This window comes from Xiphophorus maculatus, chromosome 6 (genome assembly GCF_002775205.1).
Source record: "Xiphophorus maculatus strain JP 163 A chromosome 6, X_maculatus-5.0-male, whole genome shotgun sequence".
NCBI classification, from domain to species: Eukaryota; Metazoa; Chordata; class Actinopteri; order Cyprinodontiformes; family Poeciliidae; genus Xiphophorus; species Xiphophorus maculatus.
Genome location: NC_036448.1, coordinates 14,596,299 through 14,616,987, shown reverse-complemented (window position 1 = coordinate 14,616,987; position 20,689 = coordinate 14,596,299). Strand labels below are relative to the sequence as shown.

General features: G+C 38.1%; 3 protein-coding genes across 4 annotated transcripts; 1 reads left to right on the top strand and 2 right to left on the bottom strand.

Moving 5' to 3' along the window:
- Positions 1-112: 112 nt before the first annotated feature.
- On the top strand, positions 113-9,232 carry LOC102218937 (bcl-2-related ovarian killer protein homolog B-like). The gene is made up of 5 exons (XM_005796001.3): positions 113-408; positions 816-1,163; positions 2,197-2,325; positions 7,139-7,302; positions 8,137-9,232. The coding sequence occupies exons 2-5, from the start codon at positions 941-943 to the stop codon at positions 8,260-8,262; spliced, it is 642 nt and encodes a 213-aa protein (XP_005796058.1). The 5' UTR covers positions 113-408; positions 816-940; the 3' UTR covers positions 8,263-9,232.
- A 1,044-nt stretch (positions 9,233-10,276) lies between these two features.
- Positions 10,277-13,277, bottom strand: thap4 (THAP domain containing 4). 2 transcript variants are annotated; one of them, XM_014472345.2, is made up of 5 exons: positions 12,701-13,277; positions 11,466-11,625; positions 11,251-11,360; positions 10,758-10,861; positions 10,277-10,600 (listed from the first exon to the last, which is right to left on the bottom strand). In XM_014472345.2, exons 1-5 carry the CDS (start codon positions 12,723-12,725, stop codon positions 10,484-10,486), a joined length of 516 nt encoding a protein of 171 aa, XP_014327831.1. In that variant the 5' UTR covers positions 12,726-13,277; the 3' UTR covers positions 10,277-10,483. The 2 variants fall into 2 exon arrangements, with proteins under 2 accessions (XP_014327831.1, XP_023191695.1); XM_023335927.1 differs by having other exon boundaries at positions 11,466-11,622.
- A 97-nt stretch (positions 13,278-13,374) lies between these two features.
- On the bottom strand, positions 13,375-17,310 carry LOC102218672 (serine--pyruvate aminotransferase-like). Its single transcript, XM_005796000.3, has 11 exons — positions 16,967-17,310; positions 16,392-16,584; positions 16,169-16,233; positions 15,932-16,032; positions 15,775-15,845; positions 15,608-15,692; positions 15,402-15,500; positions 14,840-14,909; positions 14,404-14,499; positions 14,104-14,232; positions 13,375-13,698 (listed from the first exon to the last, which is right to left on the bottom strand). The coding sequence occupies exons 1-11, from the start codon at positions 17,237-17,239 to the stop codon at positions 13,591-13,593; spliced, it is 1,290 nt and encodes a 429-aa protein (XP_005796057.1). The 5' UTR covers positions 17,240-17,310; the 3' UTR covers positions 13,375-13,590.
- Positions 17,311-20,689: the final 3,379 nt, after the last annotated feature.

Sequence of the window (20,689 nt, the reverse complement as noted above, 5' to 3'; positions counted from 1 at the left end):
GATGCGCTTGGTTAAAGTCTAAGCTCCTGCCGGGGTGATAGGACTCAAGGAGAGGCGGGCGGCAAACATTCACGACCGGGCTTCTCCATGCAGTAAAAACAGCGCACCCAGTGGGCGCCAATGGGAAGGTGGAACAACAGGTAGGCGTCTTCTAACGGCGGCTCTCAAACAGTCAGCTCTGTGCACGGAAACAACTGGACCGAACCGAAATTGAGACCAGGACCCGAACTTCGCGGGGTGGGAACCAATTATTCTGGGTTTTTTTTTACGCGTACAGTCGAGTTTTTTTTTTTACTAGTAGAGAGAACCTCAAGAAGTCCGAGCTGGAAGGCTTTTACCCCCCAGCTCCTTTGGAAATTCGGGATCAGGTCAAGTCATATCAGGAAAGAGGTGCATGAAATGCTGATGGTAAGAGTAACTCTTTCAAATGCAGGTTTTGATTTCTTTGTCTTTTCTTCCGCCTTAGTTGGGATAAATGTTTTAATTCTTAGTCAGTCTTGCTCTGTCTCTGTCCCAAACGTTATCATGCTATCACTGTTGTTGCATAATGTAAAAAGGTGTTGCAATATCTTGACTATCCCACAGTGTGACTCAACAATAACGCCTCCGTGGTATTGTTATATAAGTTTCTGGTCACTTTTAGTTCCTGTATGTCATGTGCATTATTTTTTAGTAAATAAATAAAAAAAAAAAAAAACATTTATTTTTCTGAATTCAGCCCATGATAGTTATGTTTTTGCTTGTTTATTTTTCATACTCTTCTGGTAATATTTTTTTTACCCTTCTGATAGCCTCATTCTTATCTATCCTCACAGAAGCTGCTTTGTCCTCATCCCTGAACTTGGCTTCCCACTGGGAGGAAAACCAGGACACTCTTGATTACACAGCTGATCGCTGAGAGGTCAGACTTTCACTGACCCAGATCCCTCAGGAGCAGGACATGGATGTTCTCCGGCGATCTTCTATGTTCGCCTCGGAGGTCCTCGATGTCTTTGACCGATCGTTGACCGAGAAGGAGCTGGTGTCTCAGTCCAAAGCACTTTGCAGAGACTATATTCTATCCAGGCTCAACCAGAACGGGTTGGGTTGGTCCAAGACTGAAATTAACTTCTCTGCCCCAAATGCAGCGCTCGCCGAGGTGTCTCTGGTGCTTCTTTGTCTTGGTGAGAGGAGTTTTGGATAACTGAGCTTTAAATCTGGCTGTTTCTTTACAGAAACAGCCAGATCCCAGATCGGCCCAATTTATGGGCCGATCCCAGAAATTGGAATTGGCCAATTTCTCTTGATCGGCTCTGATCAATACATAGAAATTCTATTTTTTCTTTTCATTAAATACATCAGTATATGGACTGACCATTGTGCGTTTTGATGCACTACCATGAGTGTAGCAAATGATAGATAACGGTTCAGGAGGTTAGATAATGCACAAGTGAAGATGCTCTCGTAATCCTTTCATTTTATGTTGGTTTCAGAACTACTACCTCTACTAAGGAACATCCAGCAAACCTTTTGGCATGTAGGCATTTATAGTCCTTTGAAAAAAAGATTTTGCAATCGGTTAGACCTCAGAAACCCATAAGCCTGTGTCATCTGATCACTTTATTTACAAGTTCATATGCATCTCATCTGAAGATGTTTCTGAGTTTTTTTTAACACTGCTATGGCTACATTTGTGGCTTTTTAGCCACAAATGTAGACATAAACTGACCTTGAAGAAATTAATTTGAAAAAGAAACCCAGTAATTTAAAAAACATAATAACCTTCGATAGGATAAAACACCTTATCAGACTCCTATCTTTATCTGCCTGAAAAAATATAAAATATATTCTGTATATCCTATGGGGGAAACTGTGAGAAATAACATGTACAACTACAAAACATAATGCATGTGATATGCAAGAAAATGGACTGAACAGCCTTTCAGACTTGAATATAAATAGATTTTTCTCCCACATATTTTCTATCAGCTATTTTCAGACATAGGCTTGGAGAAACGGATGAGTAAAAGACCATGTCTGAATCTTCTCGACTTCTGTTCTTTCTATTTACATTTCTGCACGCAGTTTTATGTTTAGTTCTGCCGATTTATTTAAATTTTACTGCCTGACAGTGTTTTGTCTCTTTTATGCCGCTTTAATGTTTTTTTTTTTCTTCTCCCTAACAATCTGGTGTCCCTCTCTGTCTCTTGTTCCTAGGCGATGAGTTGGAGTGCATACAGCCCAGTCTGTACAGGAACGTGGCACGGCAGCTTAACATTTCAGTTGCCATGGAGAACGTGGTTTCAGATGCCTTTCTCGGCGTGGCAACGGAGATCTTCGCAGCAGGTATGCCATGACCCTGGAGGAGGATGAGGAGGAGGTGGCGGTGATGATGATGATGATGATAATGATGATGATGATTGTAAACACGCTGTTTATTAAGTGTGTAGGAGCTCTGCCAGCACAGGAAGTGACTTGGAGTTGAGATTACAGATGAAGGCAGTTAGTGTGATTTAACATTGGTGACTCTGCAGTTTCTCTAGTTTACAGAGGGGCTTTCAGTATGAGGGGGTGGGTGAGTGGATAAATCAGTCATAGGTGGAGGGGGACATTATCTAAAAAAAACATATGTACATATTCTAACTTCACAGTTAAGAAACTTGTAAAGTTATACTTTGATGTTGACTGGAAGAAAAAGTTTCTAACTTGGGTTTTACAACATGTTTGCCTTGACAGAAAACATGAAAGAAGTTCATAGGACTCCACAAATACTAGATAATGATCCAAGCAAAGTGGTCCCAGAGGAGAATGGTAAATTACGAACATCAGTCATAATTTTTCAAGTCGATCCCTTTGTAGATAAGCGATTAATTTAGTTACAGTTCTTATGTAATCCTAAACAAAACTATTTCTCCCGCTAATTTATAATGCAGCCTATTGAATTATCACATAACTACTCATTCAGATCTTGAGTTTTTAGAAGGAAACGGAGATCACTATCTTTTTATTATGGCGTTTCCTCAGCACACACATTTTTCTGTCTGTTATTTCTGAATGCTTTAGTCTTGTGAGACATCATGGCCCTTTTATAGTTCTCTATCTGGGCATAGTTTGGCTTTTTTTTTTTACTACCAGATATTTGTTCAATTTTAAGTCTCAACATAGGACAACATCAACATCAACAACAAACACATGCAGTATATTACTCCCACATTACCCATCTCATTCCCTTTGCCCTGGCTCAACATTAGACGTGTGACAACAAATGGCACAATATTCAGTCAGGCAGCACCCCAATATCTGAGAAGCAATTTGAAAATCCCTTCAATGTTTACCTTATTTTCTCTAATTTTAGAAGAAAAAGAAAGTGTCCTTTAAGCTACTTGATACTGAGGGAGGATTCTGTCACTTCCACTCCAGGAGAAGTTGACGTCCCCTGAGCAGGGATGTGAAGGCAACAATTTCCCTCTGGGTAGAGTTTAGTTGTATTGGTGTCCCAAAGATAGCAATTGACAATGCTCTAGACCAGGGGTGGGCACTCCTGGTCCTCGAGGGCCGGTGTCCTGCAACTTTTAGATGCATCTCTACTTCAACACACCTGAGTCAAATAATGAGGTCGTTAACAGGACTCTGGAGAACTTGACTGCACTTAGGAGGAGATTCAGCTGTTGGATTCAGGTGTGTTGGACCAGGGAGACATCTAAGAGTTGCAGGACACCGGCCCTCGAGGACCAGGAGTGCCCACCCCTGCTCTAGACAAAGTCCCATCACAGAAGACATTGCTTTAAAATGGCCAGTCCAAAAATTAGGACTATAAGGTTGTAACTTAAACGACAACCTGGGCTTAAACAACAATTACATTTATCTTCTATTTCTGTGTAAATCTTCAATAATCTGAATTTGGAATAATGAACCCTGTGTGCTTCCTTAAACTGAATAAGTGAGTCGAGCACAAGAGGAAACTTAACTAATCTTGGTGAGAACATTTTTCCACCATTCATCAAGAAAGTTAAGGCTTAGCTCTCGCTCCCATGTGGCATAATTTTGGAATTTGAGTTATTAAAGTCCAGAATGAGACTATAACTGTGAAATACCTCCTCTATATACTTTGGCAATTTTGACAAATTTTTGAGCCTTGATCTAAATCTGACATGTACATGGAGTCAAGTGGGCATTGGTTTGGGAATCAATTTTGTGGTTATGAAGATCCTGAGTAAACATGCTGTGTCAATTGTGTTTACACAAATATTTAAAAGAAAAAATGTCTTGCATGATCTCAATTCAGTTCAGCTCAATTCAACAATATTTATTAATCCAAAAGTGAAATTAAATGTTGTAATTTTCTGACCGTTTGCGGGCCCATATGAAGCATTGAAATACCATCTCAGATTCAGTTGATCTTCAGATAAATGGAAAACAAATTGCTGACTTTACAACAAAAGTAAAGTGCCTCATGCTGATGCAGCTGAACAATGTGAATTCTACGACCTTGATCCCAATAAGCACCCACTATTCAAAAAGGGAGTCCATCAGAAGCAACATCTATACTTTGGAAGTGACAGGATGTCATATACCACAAAATACTATAAACTTGCTAATTTCTGTTGCTTGCAAAATGTTAGACAAATGGTCCACATAAGCATCTCTGTTCATTGGGACGTTTTGTACATTTTTTCATGGAAAAGACTTCTTGAATGAGAAAGGCAACAAATAAAAGCTGTGTGAGGATCTGATCAAATGGTGAAAAATGACCTCCGTTGTCGTTTCCTGGACGTGTCTTATAGGCTCTCTGGGGGAAACAAATTATGCAATCTCTATTAGGTTTTTCTTGTTGATACGAATCTTGAGTTCAGTTTACATGTTGATATGATTTCTGGGTTTCTCAAAAACAGATGTTCCTTGTTCACTACCAAAAACAGTGCTGACGGTTTGGAGTTTCCAAATAAAACAATTCCTTGTTCTCTTTTATAAGCCTCGGGGATAGATTAGAAGAATCTGGCTGCCCTGTGATGAACATGCAACATTTGGCTCATTGCCTGGATGTGCCAAAAACAGACTTTCTTAATATAATTTTCATGCCTGCGCTCTGGCCGAATGTTTCCCCCACTCTGATGTCACAGGGCCGTAATTTGTGGAAATAGCGTGGGATTCCTCTGAAAGAACAACAAACTTGGGAGCTTGAGTTGCACTTTGCCTTCTGAGATCGGTTGAGAACTTTGATTAAAAAAGGAAACACAAAAAAATCAGACATACCTTCTCCTTTCCTTTTGCTTTAAAAGTTTATTTTTAGCTTTTAGGTATTTGTTAGCATTCTTCAGCCCAAAAAGAAATTGAAGCAGCCTTCTGTGCTCTGTTGTCCTCCATTAGAATCAACATGGCTCGTCTCTCCTTCATCTATCTTCTTCCGCCTCCCACCCCTGTTCAATTTCTTCCCGCCCTCCTCTTTTATCCCTGACAATCTCGTGTCTATTCTCGGCCTGCTTCTCAGTAGGGACTGAGACATGATGTGCTCGGATAGCGTCCATGGACTGTTATCTCATTTAAGCTCACCCACTGCTCTATCCCCTTATAGCCACCGTCAGACTCTGCAGATCAGCCCCGTGGAACATTCATGACAAAGCAAGCAGGACCAAAAGAGGCCAATGACATTAGCCTTTAGCTGCATTCCTGATGGCTATTATGAAAGGGCCAGCTTCCCTGAATACTGTACCTAGAACCGTTCGTGTGGCTGTAATTGTCAGGTCAGGCAGCTCCTTTCAAGCAGGCTCAGTTTGCACTTTTATGTCAAAGTATTCACACCCTTTTACATTACAGTCTTCACTATATCCTATTAGGATTTTATTTGATAAACCAACACAAAATGGAGCATAATTGTGAAATGGATGGAGAATGCTACATGGTTTTTTCCCCAATTCTTTCTTAAATATTGCTCAAAGAATAAAAATCTGTAGTCTGCATTTTTATTCAGTTCTCTAAATTAATACTCTGTAGACCAACTTTTCACTTGCATCTGCAAAGTTTCTGGGTATGTCTACCCTGCTTGTTTTTGCAAAATAGTTCAAGCTTCATCAGATTAGGTAGCAAGCATCTGGATAGTAGTTTTAAGTCTCGTCACAGATTCTCAATTGGATTGTGATCTGGACTTTGGATAATTCTCTTCCTTCTTTAAATTGGCTTAATTTAGGTCTTGCCAACTTCCCATGATGTCACTGTTAGCTTGTTTCACCTGGAGTATCATGTGTTTAGTGTGATATGCACTTAGTTTTTCATGACAGCTTTGTTTGTTCATTAGTAGAAACGAATGCTGTATGACATAAAAAAAACTCTTATAAGAACAAAAACAATACAGATAAGTAACTGCTTCTCTACCAAACCTCTTAGGCTTTCGTAAAACAACCGCTTTTATACCAAGATAAAATTACACACAGTTGGTCTCTGTTTTGTAATGAATAATTAGTTTTTTTCTGAAGTCAGTTCTTTGTATTCTTTTTTTTATCTAGGGGTAAGTAGAGCTAAAAGCAAATGCATGGTGCAATTTACTGTGCTTCTTTGTGTCCTACTAAATCAAAAATAATGTTTTGGTTGTAACATAACAAAATGTGGAAAAGCTTACGTTATGTTCTTTTCCAGCTTTTAAGCTATGGTTGACGGCATCATAATCCCAACCTCTTTAATTGACAATAAGGCTGGCAGTTTGTGTAAGAACTCTTATCAGTCACATTAACACAAATTACTCTGGTTTGTTGACCTGAACCTGGTGTTTGATTTTTGTTTCAGTACAAGGTCCAATGGCTGCACAATATTAAAACTCAGAGGGGAGAGGGATTAAGGATGGCTAATGTTGTAAATAATTGATTGTTGATTCCTGTCCAGAAATTCAGCTTCCGTGAAAAGGAGGAACTGATGTCCTTTGTTTTATTTTTGTTTCTGGCCCATTACACAGTGACTGTAAGAGAAAATCAATATCGTTAGCAACCAAAACCTATATTCAAAGTTAAACAGCCGGAGGCACGGGATGAGATCATCAGCAGTGTTTTCTCAGATCAGTTCAGATTTGCCTGTATATACACAGTTAAAATTAAACCTACTGCACTAATGTCTTTATTGTTTTTTTAATTAATTAATTAGTTAATTAATTAATTTATTTTTTGTGCTGTAGGTATAACATGGGGTAAAGTGGTTGCCATGTATGCAGTAGCTGGAGCCCTGGCAGTGGACTGCGTCAGACAGGGACATCCCACCACAGTGCACATCATAGTGGACAGTCTTGGACAGTTTGTCCGCAAATTTCTCGTTCCCTGGCTGAAGAGACGCGGAGGATGGGTGAGTCTGTGCTTTCTTTGTAATTTCTCTGAATTAAAAACACGATTCAGAAGCAAAGCTGCTGCTTAATAACTGGCCCTCAAACCTTAAAGGAAGCTGCTAAACTAAGAAATGTGGATTTAAATCAATTAAACCGCCTTATACTACACATTTATTTAGCCTTCTTGCTAAATTATTTACATAGGACTGAGAAAAGATGTCACACTGTTTGTGAGGGAGAGGGGTAACTGTAAAACATCACTTTATCAACCACATTCATTTCATATAGCTACAGTATCCAGCTATATGTTTATGCAATAAAATCAAAACTTGACCTATTTATAGTCCATCTCACTACTAGTTACCATACACAATACTTAAATCTGTTATTTTAGGGGTATTTTGTAAGAAATAGTAAAACAATGAGAGTGACTTTTAAAGACGTTTAATATCCAGAAAGTGATTAAATATTTGGTAGTTTTGAGAAAGATGTTCATGAATAAAGAAAAAATATATGATACAACTATACAGATTTTTTTTCCATCGTGGGACAATCAAGGATATTTCAATTCTACTTTATTCTATTCTAATTGCAGTTTCTTGGTTCATGTGAATTTTTGCCACAAAGGTGTTGCAAAACCCCAAAATGTTTAATAACCTCAAAAACTATCAATGAGCACTGTAAAATATTACTATAAACGTCAACAAAGGCTTGGCCCAAAGTGATTCAAAATGCCAGCAGATTTAGGTTTAAAATCTTAAATTAAAACAGCATCTAAGAAGTAAAGATCTTTACAAATCAGCAAACTTCTGGCATCACTTTTTAAAATAAACTCCGTTTTCCCTTTCCATCAGGCAGAGATTATGAAATGCGTGGTGAAGATGGACTGCACTCCTGAACGGCCATGGCTGTCATCAGTCATCGACTCCCTGAAATATTTTCTTACTACTGTGTACGTCTACATCATGAAGGAGCAGTGAGCTGCTCAGACGGAGGAGAGAACTGGTGAAAATATAGGACTGAATCTCTGTCTTGTCGATAAAAGGTGAGATGGAAATGCTCGCTGTGCCTGATGAGGATTGAGCTTTCCCAGCTCTTCCCTTTGTGTTGCTGAATGGTCACTGGCAAATGTTTCATCAGCAGTGTGTCATGTTTTGCACAAGCCTGTGCGTGATTACCCTTCTACCAAAGAGTAGTCGCTTGATGTTTTCAGTGGAGAATTGAGGATAACCTTAATATTTAACAGCATAAATGTTATTTTTCACAACGCGCTCCACCTGTTGTATGCTTTTTCTCACTGTTTATCAAATTGCAGTAAACACTCATTCTCTGATGTAATATGAGGCTATTTTTACTGCCAATGTCCTGTGGGAGATGTGCTCTTTTTAGAATATATATTTCCAGAGAGCTGAAGGTGACTTCTGGGTGGATGCTAAGCTAGCTGAAACATTACCTGAGAGGTTTCTGGTGCCTGCAGAGGATAAGATTTCACCCTGCTGAGTCCACTTTCTCTGAGCAGCATTTGGCTGTATTGTTTACATTTCAGGAGATGAAACTATTGTGCTTTCGCCAAAGCACAAGCTGCGTCTCCCATCAAATACAGGTGAAAGTGATGATGTAAATGTCTATATATTTTTTCAATTTAAACAAAACTTTTTTTTTTTCCAGCCAAGCCCATTTTTTTTATAACCTTCAGATGACTTTCACAAAGTACATGATACATTTTTGCTGTACTGACTTCAGTTTTTAACTTGTATATTTTATTTAAGTTTTTTATTTATATGTTCGGTGATAACCAACAATCGATTCCACCGCAGCATAAAACCTGCCACTACAACAAGCACTTCAAGATGAATGTGTGTATTGGGTTTAAAGTTCAGTGTTATTTTTGCAACTGTGTCTGCTCTATATTTTTTAAACCCACAATAAATTTCAACAAATGCTTACCAATACGTGGCACTTGATTTCGGTTCTCCAGCTGTTTTTAAAAATAATTTTATTTTGTAAGAACTTGATGAAGCTTCAGAGTGGTGCCTAACCATATCTCAGGAATTGGAAAGTTCAAAAATTTATATAGTATGAAAATATGAAAGGATTTCACAAGGTATAAAATAGGGTCATTCCAAATACAATATTTGATTCAAATACAGTAAAGTTTACCAGCTTTTTAATATTTTTACAAATGGTCTGGTCCGATAAGGCCAGTTGTTGCAGACATCTGGTGTGAATTTAATGACGAAGTTCCCATTAGAAATATTTAAACTGAGACAAACATTGGGATGTTCAAAAATTTGTTCTCATCTGTATTAGTTGCATTCATTAAACTGTTTGGCTTTTCTTCACTAATGCTTTTCTCTGGAGGTCTTTGGAGCAAATTTATTTGTAAAGTAGACAACATGTAGCATATGGTTTGAGACTATTTCAGTCCTTTTAACGTGAAAGTTTTTCTGGCAAATTTCAGATTTCAACTGTTTGACTGACTGCTGCATGTAGTTTTAGTTATCAATCCCTTCCAGTGTGTAATTCACTGGCTCTAATCTCAGAGACAGGAGATGACATCCAGTCAGAAGAATAAGCCAGAGTTCCCAGTGCAGGTGTATTACTGGCCACATTAACAGTAAGCTGTCAGTTACCATATTCTTTATCACGTATGACACAAAGGACCACATGGTCTGAAGCGCTCACAATTTTTTGCAAAAACAAATTGCAAGACTGACTCTGGTTTTCTATTAAGTATAGGAGTTGCCTGCAACTCTGTTTACAGTTTGTAAGCATGTAGGTCTTATGAAAAGTTATTTTTCGTGGGATGATTAATAACATTGAAAAAGAAAGTTAGCAGCTCCAATCTCTGGTTTTTAATTTAAAATACCATTTTTTCTGTCCTAATCACCTTTGGTTACAGGCTTCAAATGAGGCCATGTGCTTCGAAAAATATGCATGTGTAAGACCTCATGTCTTTTCCTAATTTAAGTTTGAGTTATCAAAACGAAAACGTTACCGTTTTAAGTTTAATCTTTATTATCCATTGGGACCATGTAGATTCAAAACAGGGACATATTTACATGCATGCAATATTTAAAACAAAAATGCATGACAAATGATAAACTCCCTGAGAAAGAAAAGGTTTCTGACCCACACTCCTAAAATGTTGCTCTGACAGGTGTGAGATGAAAAGCAATGGCGGGGCCGCGGCTGGTTGGGTCAAGATGATCGGCTGTAAGTGATGTACAAGTGCTGAGTGAGCGGCTGGTTGTCTGTTGCCATGGAAACAGTCTGTTCAAGCTTCCCGTCTGGTCGAAGTTGCAAGACTCGGCCAATCTGGAAGAAAAGAGAAAAGTAATGCAGTAATCAAAGCAACAGAAAGCAAGTTATGCACTATATAGGGAAAATCTGTATTCTGAAAGCCGCCATAGGGTTTCAGAATACAGTAATATCAGCTCATTTCTGGGTACGAATGATGACTGATCAGTTTCACCTGTTGTACATGGGGCTCTTTGGCAAAAGAGATTCTACCCAGGCTTTGAGACTGCAGCTTGAGCTGATTTCCTGTCAGCTCCCCCTCTTCAATCTCCACCAGACCTACATAAAAACAACATCCAGCCTTGAAACAAGCCATGCGAGTACAAATATAGTGAAGGCATAAACAAGGAAAGCAATAGGAGGATATCTCTGCAGACAACACATTTGTCCTGGGTTGAGACAAACTAAAAACTGTAAATTCAATGACCTGAGAACAAATTAAAAAAAACTAATGACAAAGCAGCCATTTTTAGTGTTTGTTTACATGTCTGCAACAGGCTCTAAAGCAGAGCCAGACATAACTGCTGCAGAACCTGATTCTGCATTTCAATATAATGGCATTTGTGATTTCAAGTTTTTAAGAGATTTAAAAAAAATAAAAAATAAATCAGCAGAACGTAAAACAGCACTAATTATCAGAAACTTGGTCGTGTTTAGTTGATGTCTACCTGAGTTCTGTGCTATGATGAAGGCCACTTTGTTTGTCCCCGGCTCGATTCGAATAAAACCGCATTCTCTGTGAAGAGGCTTATTGGACTCCGCATGAAATGCGTTAAACCTAAACAAAACAGTCAGGAATGAGCTGGAAATATGATGGAGAACACGAAGAAGTAAGTTTAATTCTGCTGCTGAGACAAAGTCTAACTCTGCAGGGTTAACGTACGTGAAGTTGATGACTGGTTGCCCAACATGGCTGAAATGTAGTTTCTCAGTGTATCGGAAAGGTTTTATGGTGGGGAACGTTCCTTCTCCGGGTTCGTCGCTCTCCCAGGTGCCCAGCAGCCAACTGAGAGGCTTGAGGACGGGATTCAGCTGCACTGCTACTGAAAACAAACACACACAGGTCAAGAGTCCACTCTCAATAAAACCCTGGTAAACACTCCCTGTGTGATGTGATTTTTAATTAAGCGAAAGTGTGTCCATGCTCTTTATAAAGCAGAAAATGATTTTGTTTGCTTTCAGTAAACACAGCCCAAATGCTAGGGTTTAGATTCTTTACAGAAAAGGATGAGCTCTCTGTAAATATTTTCTACAAATTTTCCACTGCATAAAAGCATCCAAGTTATTTTAACAGAAACTAGAAACATGCAAAGTGTGGTTACAAACACGTCCAGATGATGGCAGAGATGCAAAAGTTAAGATTGAAACTTAGGGGTCCCCAAACCAAGTATGGTTCTCAGGGCGAACACAAAATGAGTACAAGAAACTGAACAAATTTGATACAAATATGATACAGAGAAACTGTAGAGCACAATATTAGTCCCAGTGTGAAATATTTCATTAAAATGATTGGACTAATTATTTTACAAAAAAACCAAGAAGTCTAATTTCAACATCATAATGAAATCTGACATAAAAAAACAAAAAAACTCGTTTGGGTCAATTAAAATCCACTTCCTGCAGAATCAGTATACTGATCTGAATCCAGAAGATGGCAGTGGAGCACCGTATGACGTTAATGAAAAACACTCGAGGAAGAAGAAACATGGCAGGAAAATGACTGAATCCAAATAAGACAAAAAAGTAAAATTAAATCTGCCAAATAAAATAAGCATCGTTAATAAAAACGGTGAAAAGTCACTTGACATGCGCAGTTCACAGTATACATGAAGCGGCGGTGTCTGTTTGTTTGTTTATGTTAAACTCAAATGCATGCACAAAAGTTACCTAAACGAAGTGCACGGCAAAAGGAAATGTACTAAGAAAATAATAATTACAAATATTTTATGAAAATCAGTAATTTATTTAAGAAAAGGGCTAAGGATTTTTTTTTTTACCAGTCTCAATAACCGACATGCCGTGTCACTGTGACAAATAATTTAAGCAGTAAAACAAAAATCCTTTAACATTGTTTAATTTATAGTTTAATCCTAATTTAAGCATGACCTCCGGTCTTACCGTTGCCATCAGTGGGAGCCGCCATGGACAAAATTTGCTCCTGGACGGAGAGTATCGACCCTAACAAAGGACAGAAATATAAAGCGAAAGTCGCAAAGAGGTAGGACCTGTTCAGACGCAGCTAACGAGCACCGCATGGACTCCTGGGAAGTGTAGTTTGTCGGAGGTGACAAGGTGCATGAGATGACAAACTAAATGAGCACAATTGTTAATAATTAGTTTAATTAGAATTGATCGAATCAAGTTGAAAATGATGTAAATGCTAAATCTCCAAACGTTTCACTCAAACAAGTGACAGAACTGTTGTCTAGCAAGAAGTTCCTTGGTTTGAATCCCAACCAAGGGTCTTGTTGCAATTAATTTGCATGGTTTGTACGCAGGTGTGAGCTCTCTTAAGGTGCTCCAAAAACACGACTTTCTTTGGTTACTCTAAACTTCCCTTATGTGTGAATGTATGGGTGCATAGTTGAGTTGCCCTGTAATGAACTGCTGGCCTGTCCAGGTCATACCCTTTCTCTCACCCACCAACTACTGGATATAAGCACCAGCTAACTCTGTTCCTGCAAGGATAAGCAGGTATGAAAATCAGATATTTGGAACAGTTTGCTTGAGATAGTTTAAAAAAATATCAGGACATTTCAGCTTTTCTGCTTAACGACACTGGAGCATTTGAGTATTTCAGAAAACAGACTTTATTAACATCATCAGTGTACTCAGCATGGCAGCTTCTGCAACTTTAGTTTAATAATGGCAAACATATACAAGAGCTATGCTGAAAAATCCTTAGAGTAGATAGCACTAAGAGATTTCTGCACTTTATTCAATGTTCCAACCATGTTGGATATATCTTATGAATGTGTGCAGAGTCAGTGCTGTGAGAATATGAGTTCTTAAGGCTTGCTCTTTTTGCAGTTCTTCAGAGCATCTGCCAGGGCATGCAATGCCTTGTCAGCATTGGTCTTCTCGCAGTTGTATCCCATCAAGCCGATTCTCATCACCTAATTAAAACAGAGAGTGAATTAATGCCTGCAGTGACTCAGTAGGATTATATAAAAAAAAACCCCGACTCAAGTCTTTCAACGTTGCTTCTGATGTAAGTATTTAGATGGAATCTACGTTTTAAATATACACATTAACATGTCTGTTATTTTGTATCTAGATAGAAACAGATCGAAATTATATTAAGAAAGTCTGTTTTTGTGTGCGTAGTCAAATGTTTAATTTAAACATGAATAGGATATTAAAACGAAAAGGCATTGCATTTTTATTATGTTTTCCTTTTCTTTTTTTTCTCAAAATATTATCACCTACAAGGGGGTCTAAAGGTCATATCTCTTTAATCCACCTGTAGTGACCCTAATGATGAGACCTTTGCATGTTCACACTTCTAAAATGAAACCAACCATGCCAACGGATGGACCCAGTCCTCCTGTCATCTCCATGTGGTGATTCTTCATAATGTAGGTGAGCATCTCTCTCCAGTCATAGCCTTCAGGGATGGATATGGTGGTAACAGAAGGAAGCCTCAACTCCTTCATGAAACACATCATGCCAAGAAAATTGTTTTAGCATACTTTTTGACCAACTGATTTTAGTGTTTTTGTCCCATTTTCTCATTTGCTTCCTTCAAATGTACATTCTACAGTTTCTACTCAAGCAAAAAACAAAACAATATATGTTTCTGAGCTTTTCAACTGTCTTACTTTGTCAGGGATGAAAAGCTTGAGCCCTAGGTCTTCTAGTCCTTTGTAGAGGTAGGCTGCAACCTCTTTGTGTTTCCTCCAGGACTCTTCCAGCCCCTACAGGCAGACAAAGATTGGTCATGTTGTAGTCTTACTTGCAGAAGAATAAAGGACATAGTTCATATTGTAGACTAATTTTAATTTCCATTCAGGAAAACCAGCAGATTTGAGACCAATCAGTAGGCACGCCAGGGCTATTGATGATTGTTATACTTGGCTTTATTTATTAAGATCATTATTAGCAGATGCCAAAGAAAAAAACAAAAAACAAAAACAAATATATATAATAATGAAAAGAGAATTTGAACTAAGTACAGTTTAAAGTCTAAAGGGAAATCTTAAAGTATTAAATTCAGTTGATGTGGTAAGGTGGAAAAATAGTGAAATATCTCTTTACCCTTTCAGCAAGAATTGCCAGACTCTCTCTCAGTGCAAAGAATCCAGAAACGGGACCAGTGTGGTGATATCTAAAACCCAGAGCAAACTATTATGTCTTATCTATTATTTTTGTCTTACAATTTTTAATCAAAGACGTTATATTGTTTAAACATAAGATGGCACTAAAACACTAGCTACATAAAAAAGAGTATCTTTGGTTTGGTAACTGTGTACCAAGTATAATGCAAAACAGAAAATCAATTTAGTTTCATTTGTGCACATCAGCAAAATGAGGAATTTTAGCATCTCATTCATCATTTGTTTCTTTGTTCTGTAAATTTTGAATTTCCTTCATCACTAAGTGAGAAGCAACAGACATTTATAACTTAGAATTATAAAGTTATAAATGTCTTTATAACTTTCAGTTGTATGTTTAACTTCCAATTGAAAGTTAAACAATACAGCACAAGAAATGTGTGGTTATATTTCTGATCATAAACTTTAAAAACTGAACTGAACCTATTTATTAGAATACTGTGAATTTACTTTATTGACACAAATAATAAAAAAGAATTACTCACGCTCTTGTTGGACTGCCATCACAACCCCAGTAGTTGGACAAATGTGTCATGTCGAAGAAATAGGATACTGGCTTTGTTTTCCTGTTAAACATCTTGTTGCTGTGTTGAGGAACAAAAAAAACATCACTTGGCTTTAATAATTTGCGCTATTTCTTATTTATTTTTTGGTTAGACATTCAGTGATGCACTACAGTGTTCAGTCTTACCATGCTCTATCATTAAAAGAGATGGGTGCAGTGCCAGGAGGTGCATTAAGAGCCTTCTGAGAACCAGTGTACAGGATGTCAATTTCTTTGAATACAATAAGAAAAGTAAAAATCAGATAGAGGCCAAATGCTGAGCAGAAGTATTGTGATTTTATTTGTTGACCTACTTTGTTTGTCCATAAAAATTGGAGCTGCTCCAAGTGAGGCTACAGTGTCAACTAGGAAGAGGCAATTGTGTCTGTAGAACATAAAATATAGAGCTGTGAGAAATATGCCTTAATGTGAACATATTTCATTTTAAAGATAAGTTGGATAGAATCCTACTTTCTACAAATGTCTCCAATGCCATCCACTGGGTGGCAGAGGCCAGCAGAGGACTCTCCATGTGCAAGAAAAAACAAGACCGGCTTGTGTTTTTCTATGGCCTAAAACACAAAAAAGAGTTTTAACCACCCAACTCTTCTTATTCTGTTATTCTTATTCTTCAGTGAACCAAAGTCTGCTGGAAGAAAACAATTCAGATATTCAGTAATAGCCAGAGTTGTAAGACATAGTCCAAACCTGCTCGATTTCCTTATTGGTATAGTATTCTCCTGGCGCCTTTAACAGTCTGTGTACATTGGCACCTAAGGACAGAACAAACAAACAAAAAAGAATTTAATAAATAAAGCAGTACAACAGTTATCTCAGAACACATATAAATGTTATATACATTTTAATTGAGTTTCAGTTTCAGTGTTGATAGGGGGGTTATTGCCATGTAAAAAAAAAAAAAACACCATACCCATTCTTTCCGCAATTTCAGCTACGCGCTCTCCCCAAATCCCGTTGACGGTAATGAGGACGCTCTCCCCTGGCTCCACAACGTTGAACACGGCGCACTCCATAGCTGCGTGTCCGGAGCCGCTCACTGATATGGTCATGTTGTTTTCTGTCTGAAAGGCGTACTGGATGCCCTTTTTGATATCGCTCATGATCTGTGGCACGAATTTAAAACGTGAAACAGGCTTTTAGTTCGACTTGTAATTGAAAATAGAAGGCAATATTCATCTGCGGCGGCAGTGAGTGTGCGCTTCAGGGACTGTGCGTAATTACGCACCACTCTGTTTAGAAAAAAAGGTGATGTATCTAAGGTTTGCTCATGTAAAAAGAAAAATCTAGCAATTTAGTGGAGATAATCAAAGCTAGGACGCAACCGCCAACATCTCTCCAAATAACAAAACTGTATCAAAGAGCTCTCAAAAATAATAAAATGGAACCGCATCTTCAAAGACCGAAAGGCTACCTAAATGAAACTCATTTTCTCGCAACAAACCAAATCTGAGATAACTGAATCCTACTGTTTTTCAGAACAGTTACCTCATACATTTCTGGCTGCAGGTGACCAATGATAGGCCTGCCTCCTGCTGCTAAGACACGTGGAGGAACGTTCGAGGGTCCCGGACCGAACAGGTAACGCAGAGGCACTTCTAGCGGTCGCAGCATGCATTCGGGAGGCGGGATAGAGAGGGAGGACATGGAGCGCTCCAGACGCTGCAGCAGCGGGGCGCTCCTAGCAGCGAGTGGACCGTCGAGAGCCGCTGCCGCCAGCTGAGCGAGTGACGCGCTCCGGCCGAACAAAGCCCGCTGCATAACGGCCGGAGTCCTGAACCAGAGAAGAGTGCAGGGATGGAGGTTATGAGAGATGCAGAGACTGAGCCTGGAAGTGAGTTTGGGTGAACATTTAAAAGATACAGGTCCTTGACCTGGTGGGTAAGGGCGTGCGTCATTTTACGCAACAAAGTGTACGACAACAAACTGTTATAGTAAGAGAACATGATGCTCCATGAACCCTTCTGTTTATGTTGTAAGGGTTTTGGTAAGTCAGGTAAATAACATTATTTGAGCTTTTTTTTTTTTTTTTTTTTTTACAGAGCAAACGTATTCACACCCCCTGAACTTTTACACAGTGTGTCAGTTTACAACAATACATAATCTTTTCATGAAATTCTATATGAAAGAATACAAGAAAGTAGCGTGTTCTTGTGAAATGGAAGTAGAAAACATGGTTTCCTAAATATTTTAACTAAAATATATCTAAAAGGTGGGTTGTAATCAATACTTTAAATGTGTTTTTGGAGCATTTACAGCTTAAAGTCTCCAACAATATATATCTACTTTGCTAATCAACTGACTTATATTTCTGCACATTCTTCTTTATAAGATATCCCAGGGTTCTCAGTTAGATGTAGTGCTTGAATGCGAAATATTTGTTGATCTATATCACTCCATTGTGTCCTGGTGGAAAGGGTGAAGAGTTAGAGTTTTGACACAAATTGTGTTTTGCATCTACACCAGAGAGTTACATTTTGCTTTCATTTGACAACAGCCATGGCTTTCTTCTTGCCATTGCGTCATGAAGTTCAAGTTTATGGGTTGCACCACTGTGGGCAAATTCTCCTGCTTGTGGATCTTTGCAGCTCCTCCAGAGTTACCACGGGCCTCTTAAATGCTTCTCCATTGGTGGATGACCAAGTCTTTGCAGGTCTGCTGGTGTGCCATACTCTTTCCATTTTTAGATGATAATTTGAAAAGTGCTCTAATATAGTTATAGCTTTGAATATTGTTTTCCAACCCACTCTAAAATTCTTCACAACCTGAATCCTGGTCTTTCTGGTATGAGCTTCATGATGTTTGATCACTAAGGTTCTCTAACAAACCCTCGGAGGCTTTTAACAACATAGCTGTATGTATACTGAGCTTACATAAAAGAAATTTATTAAAAAGGTGACTCCTGACTTCAGTTTGTTGTGCTGGCTTTTATTTAGGAGTAAAAGGCTTAGTATAAAATTATGCCACCTCTCCAGATTTCTAATTTCTAAATAGTTTTCAAAAATGCATTACTGCCTTGGATTATTGTTGTGATTAGTGTATGACTGTCTTTATGTAAGGAATGTTTGTCTATGACCCACATGCATGCACAGGACTAGTTTTGGTGATGCATTTCTGGTTTAGATCTGCAACTATTGAAACCAGAGTACTGCACTTGGCAGCTTAGAACCGGCTGACTTTGGTTTGTTTGAGGTGATTTGTTGACTTTGTCTGTTCCGTCTGTCACAGCAGCCTTTGTGATGTTTAGAGGAGCCTCCTCTCAGAGAGCCAATCTGGTGTCTCGGTTGAGGAAGAGGAGCAGGCCCATGCATCCACCCACCAACCCATATAAAGGCATAAATACCCAGCCAAAGGCACTCAAAGTTCTTTTTCATGTTTATGTTATGTACAAAATTTTAAAAAGACTTCATGCTTTCCTCTTTAAACAAATTTCCAACAAAAGTGTTTCATGATATTTTATGAAAGGAGAACATGCAATCATCCAGAAGCAATTTTCCTTTCAAACTTTTGTTTGTGCATGTTTAAACTGAAACGTCACTGACATTATATTGTAAGAGTTATTAAAATTTGAACGGTATCGACATCAGTTCCAAACTTCACACCATCAAAGTGAAATATTAAAACAAGTCTGTCAAATTAACACTGTATATTAGGTTAGATGTCAGGGTGACCGGGTAAATAATTACACAGAAGATAAATAAGTGACATTTGTTTTTCTGCTTTCTCTGGATGACATACTTCAGAGGCAGCTTCTCTAATGTTGAAGAACTCAAGAGAAGAACGGCTTTCTAGAAATATATAAATCAGTTATAATGAGGTTACATTTAGTTAAGTTTTCCACAAATATTGTTGTGACTTAAACAAGATTTGTACTTGTTAACTTTAAGTCAGTAATTGTTGTAAAATTATGATATTTACAGGTCATACCATTCTGTTTTGTTCTCATTGTGTGTTTCCTGTATTTTCACAGCATATAACCGCTTTTATTTGTTTGTTATTATGCTTGCAGCCTGCATTACAATATTACTGAATAATATTGGCAGTGGTATTATTATTTTAGCAAGGGCAATTATCAATTTGGGTTATGTTTATGAAGACTGCTGTTCTGTTTGACATATTACATGTTGTGTTAAGGGGATTAATGTACCATACTCCCCCGAATTAAAGATGACACCTTATTAATGATTTTTTCGGTTTAATATCAACACCTCTCTTAACTTAAAATAACCTGTACAACTTAATGTTTACAAACTATAATTAAACAAATGCACAGTTGAAGTCATACTGTATTTAAAACGTGTACTTCCTTATATCATAAACATACCTTGTTCCTTTATCAAGGGGTTGCTAATATCAAGATACATTTTATAAACTCCGTTACAATTTATCTTCTCTTCTTAGATTGCCGTTAATCTGCCTTTATGATAACAATTAAACAGGAAGTTGTCCCTTAAAAATAAAAGCATCAAAACTCAAAGCAGGAAGTTAACCACAGATAAAGCTAAATTAAGGCGACAGGCACAAAAAGCGACACCCTCGTACCACGTGGTGCAATAAATTACCTTAACAAATACCTTAACACACCGTGTTGCCTCAATTGATTTGTGACGCTTACACTGAAGTCAAACTAGCCCGGAGTGGTCCTGGCACATGGCCCTTTTCTTAACAGACAAAACAAGGATGAAATGTGCGCAGGCAGTTACAAGTTATTTGTAGTAGTCAACATTTTGTGCGCATACTTCGCAAATACTGCACAAATATTCCACCTTTGGTCCAGTCATGTTTGTTCTGTATAAATATTGATAAGACGTGGGGAAAAAAAAGACAATCCTCTGTCAGATTCACACGTTATGATATTGATTTCCGCTGTTATTTATAAGTTCAAATGTGTTAAATTGAGCAAATGACAGGTAAATCCTTTATCATGACATTTTCCATTTAGAAATAGAGGCTTACGCATTTTATCTATCCGCTATGCCTCCATTAAAAGATGTCGTCAGTGTGAGTTGTGGCGCACGCAATTTTTCCATTAGCATCAGTGAATCTGTGATCAATCTCCTGGTCAAATCTTTGGAAGCGCATTTACCTGAATGACTTATACCATGACCTAATCTTAGCCTTTGTGCTGCAATGAATGCGGGATAGAAGTTTGCTACACCAGAAAATTCTAAAAGAGGATGGATCGCTCTTGCGTTACGCAGCCAGTCCATA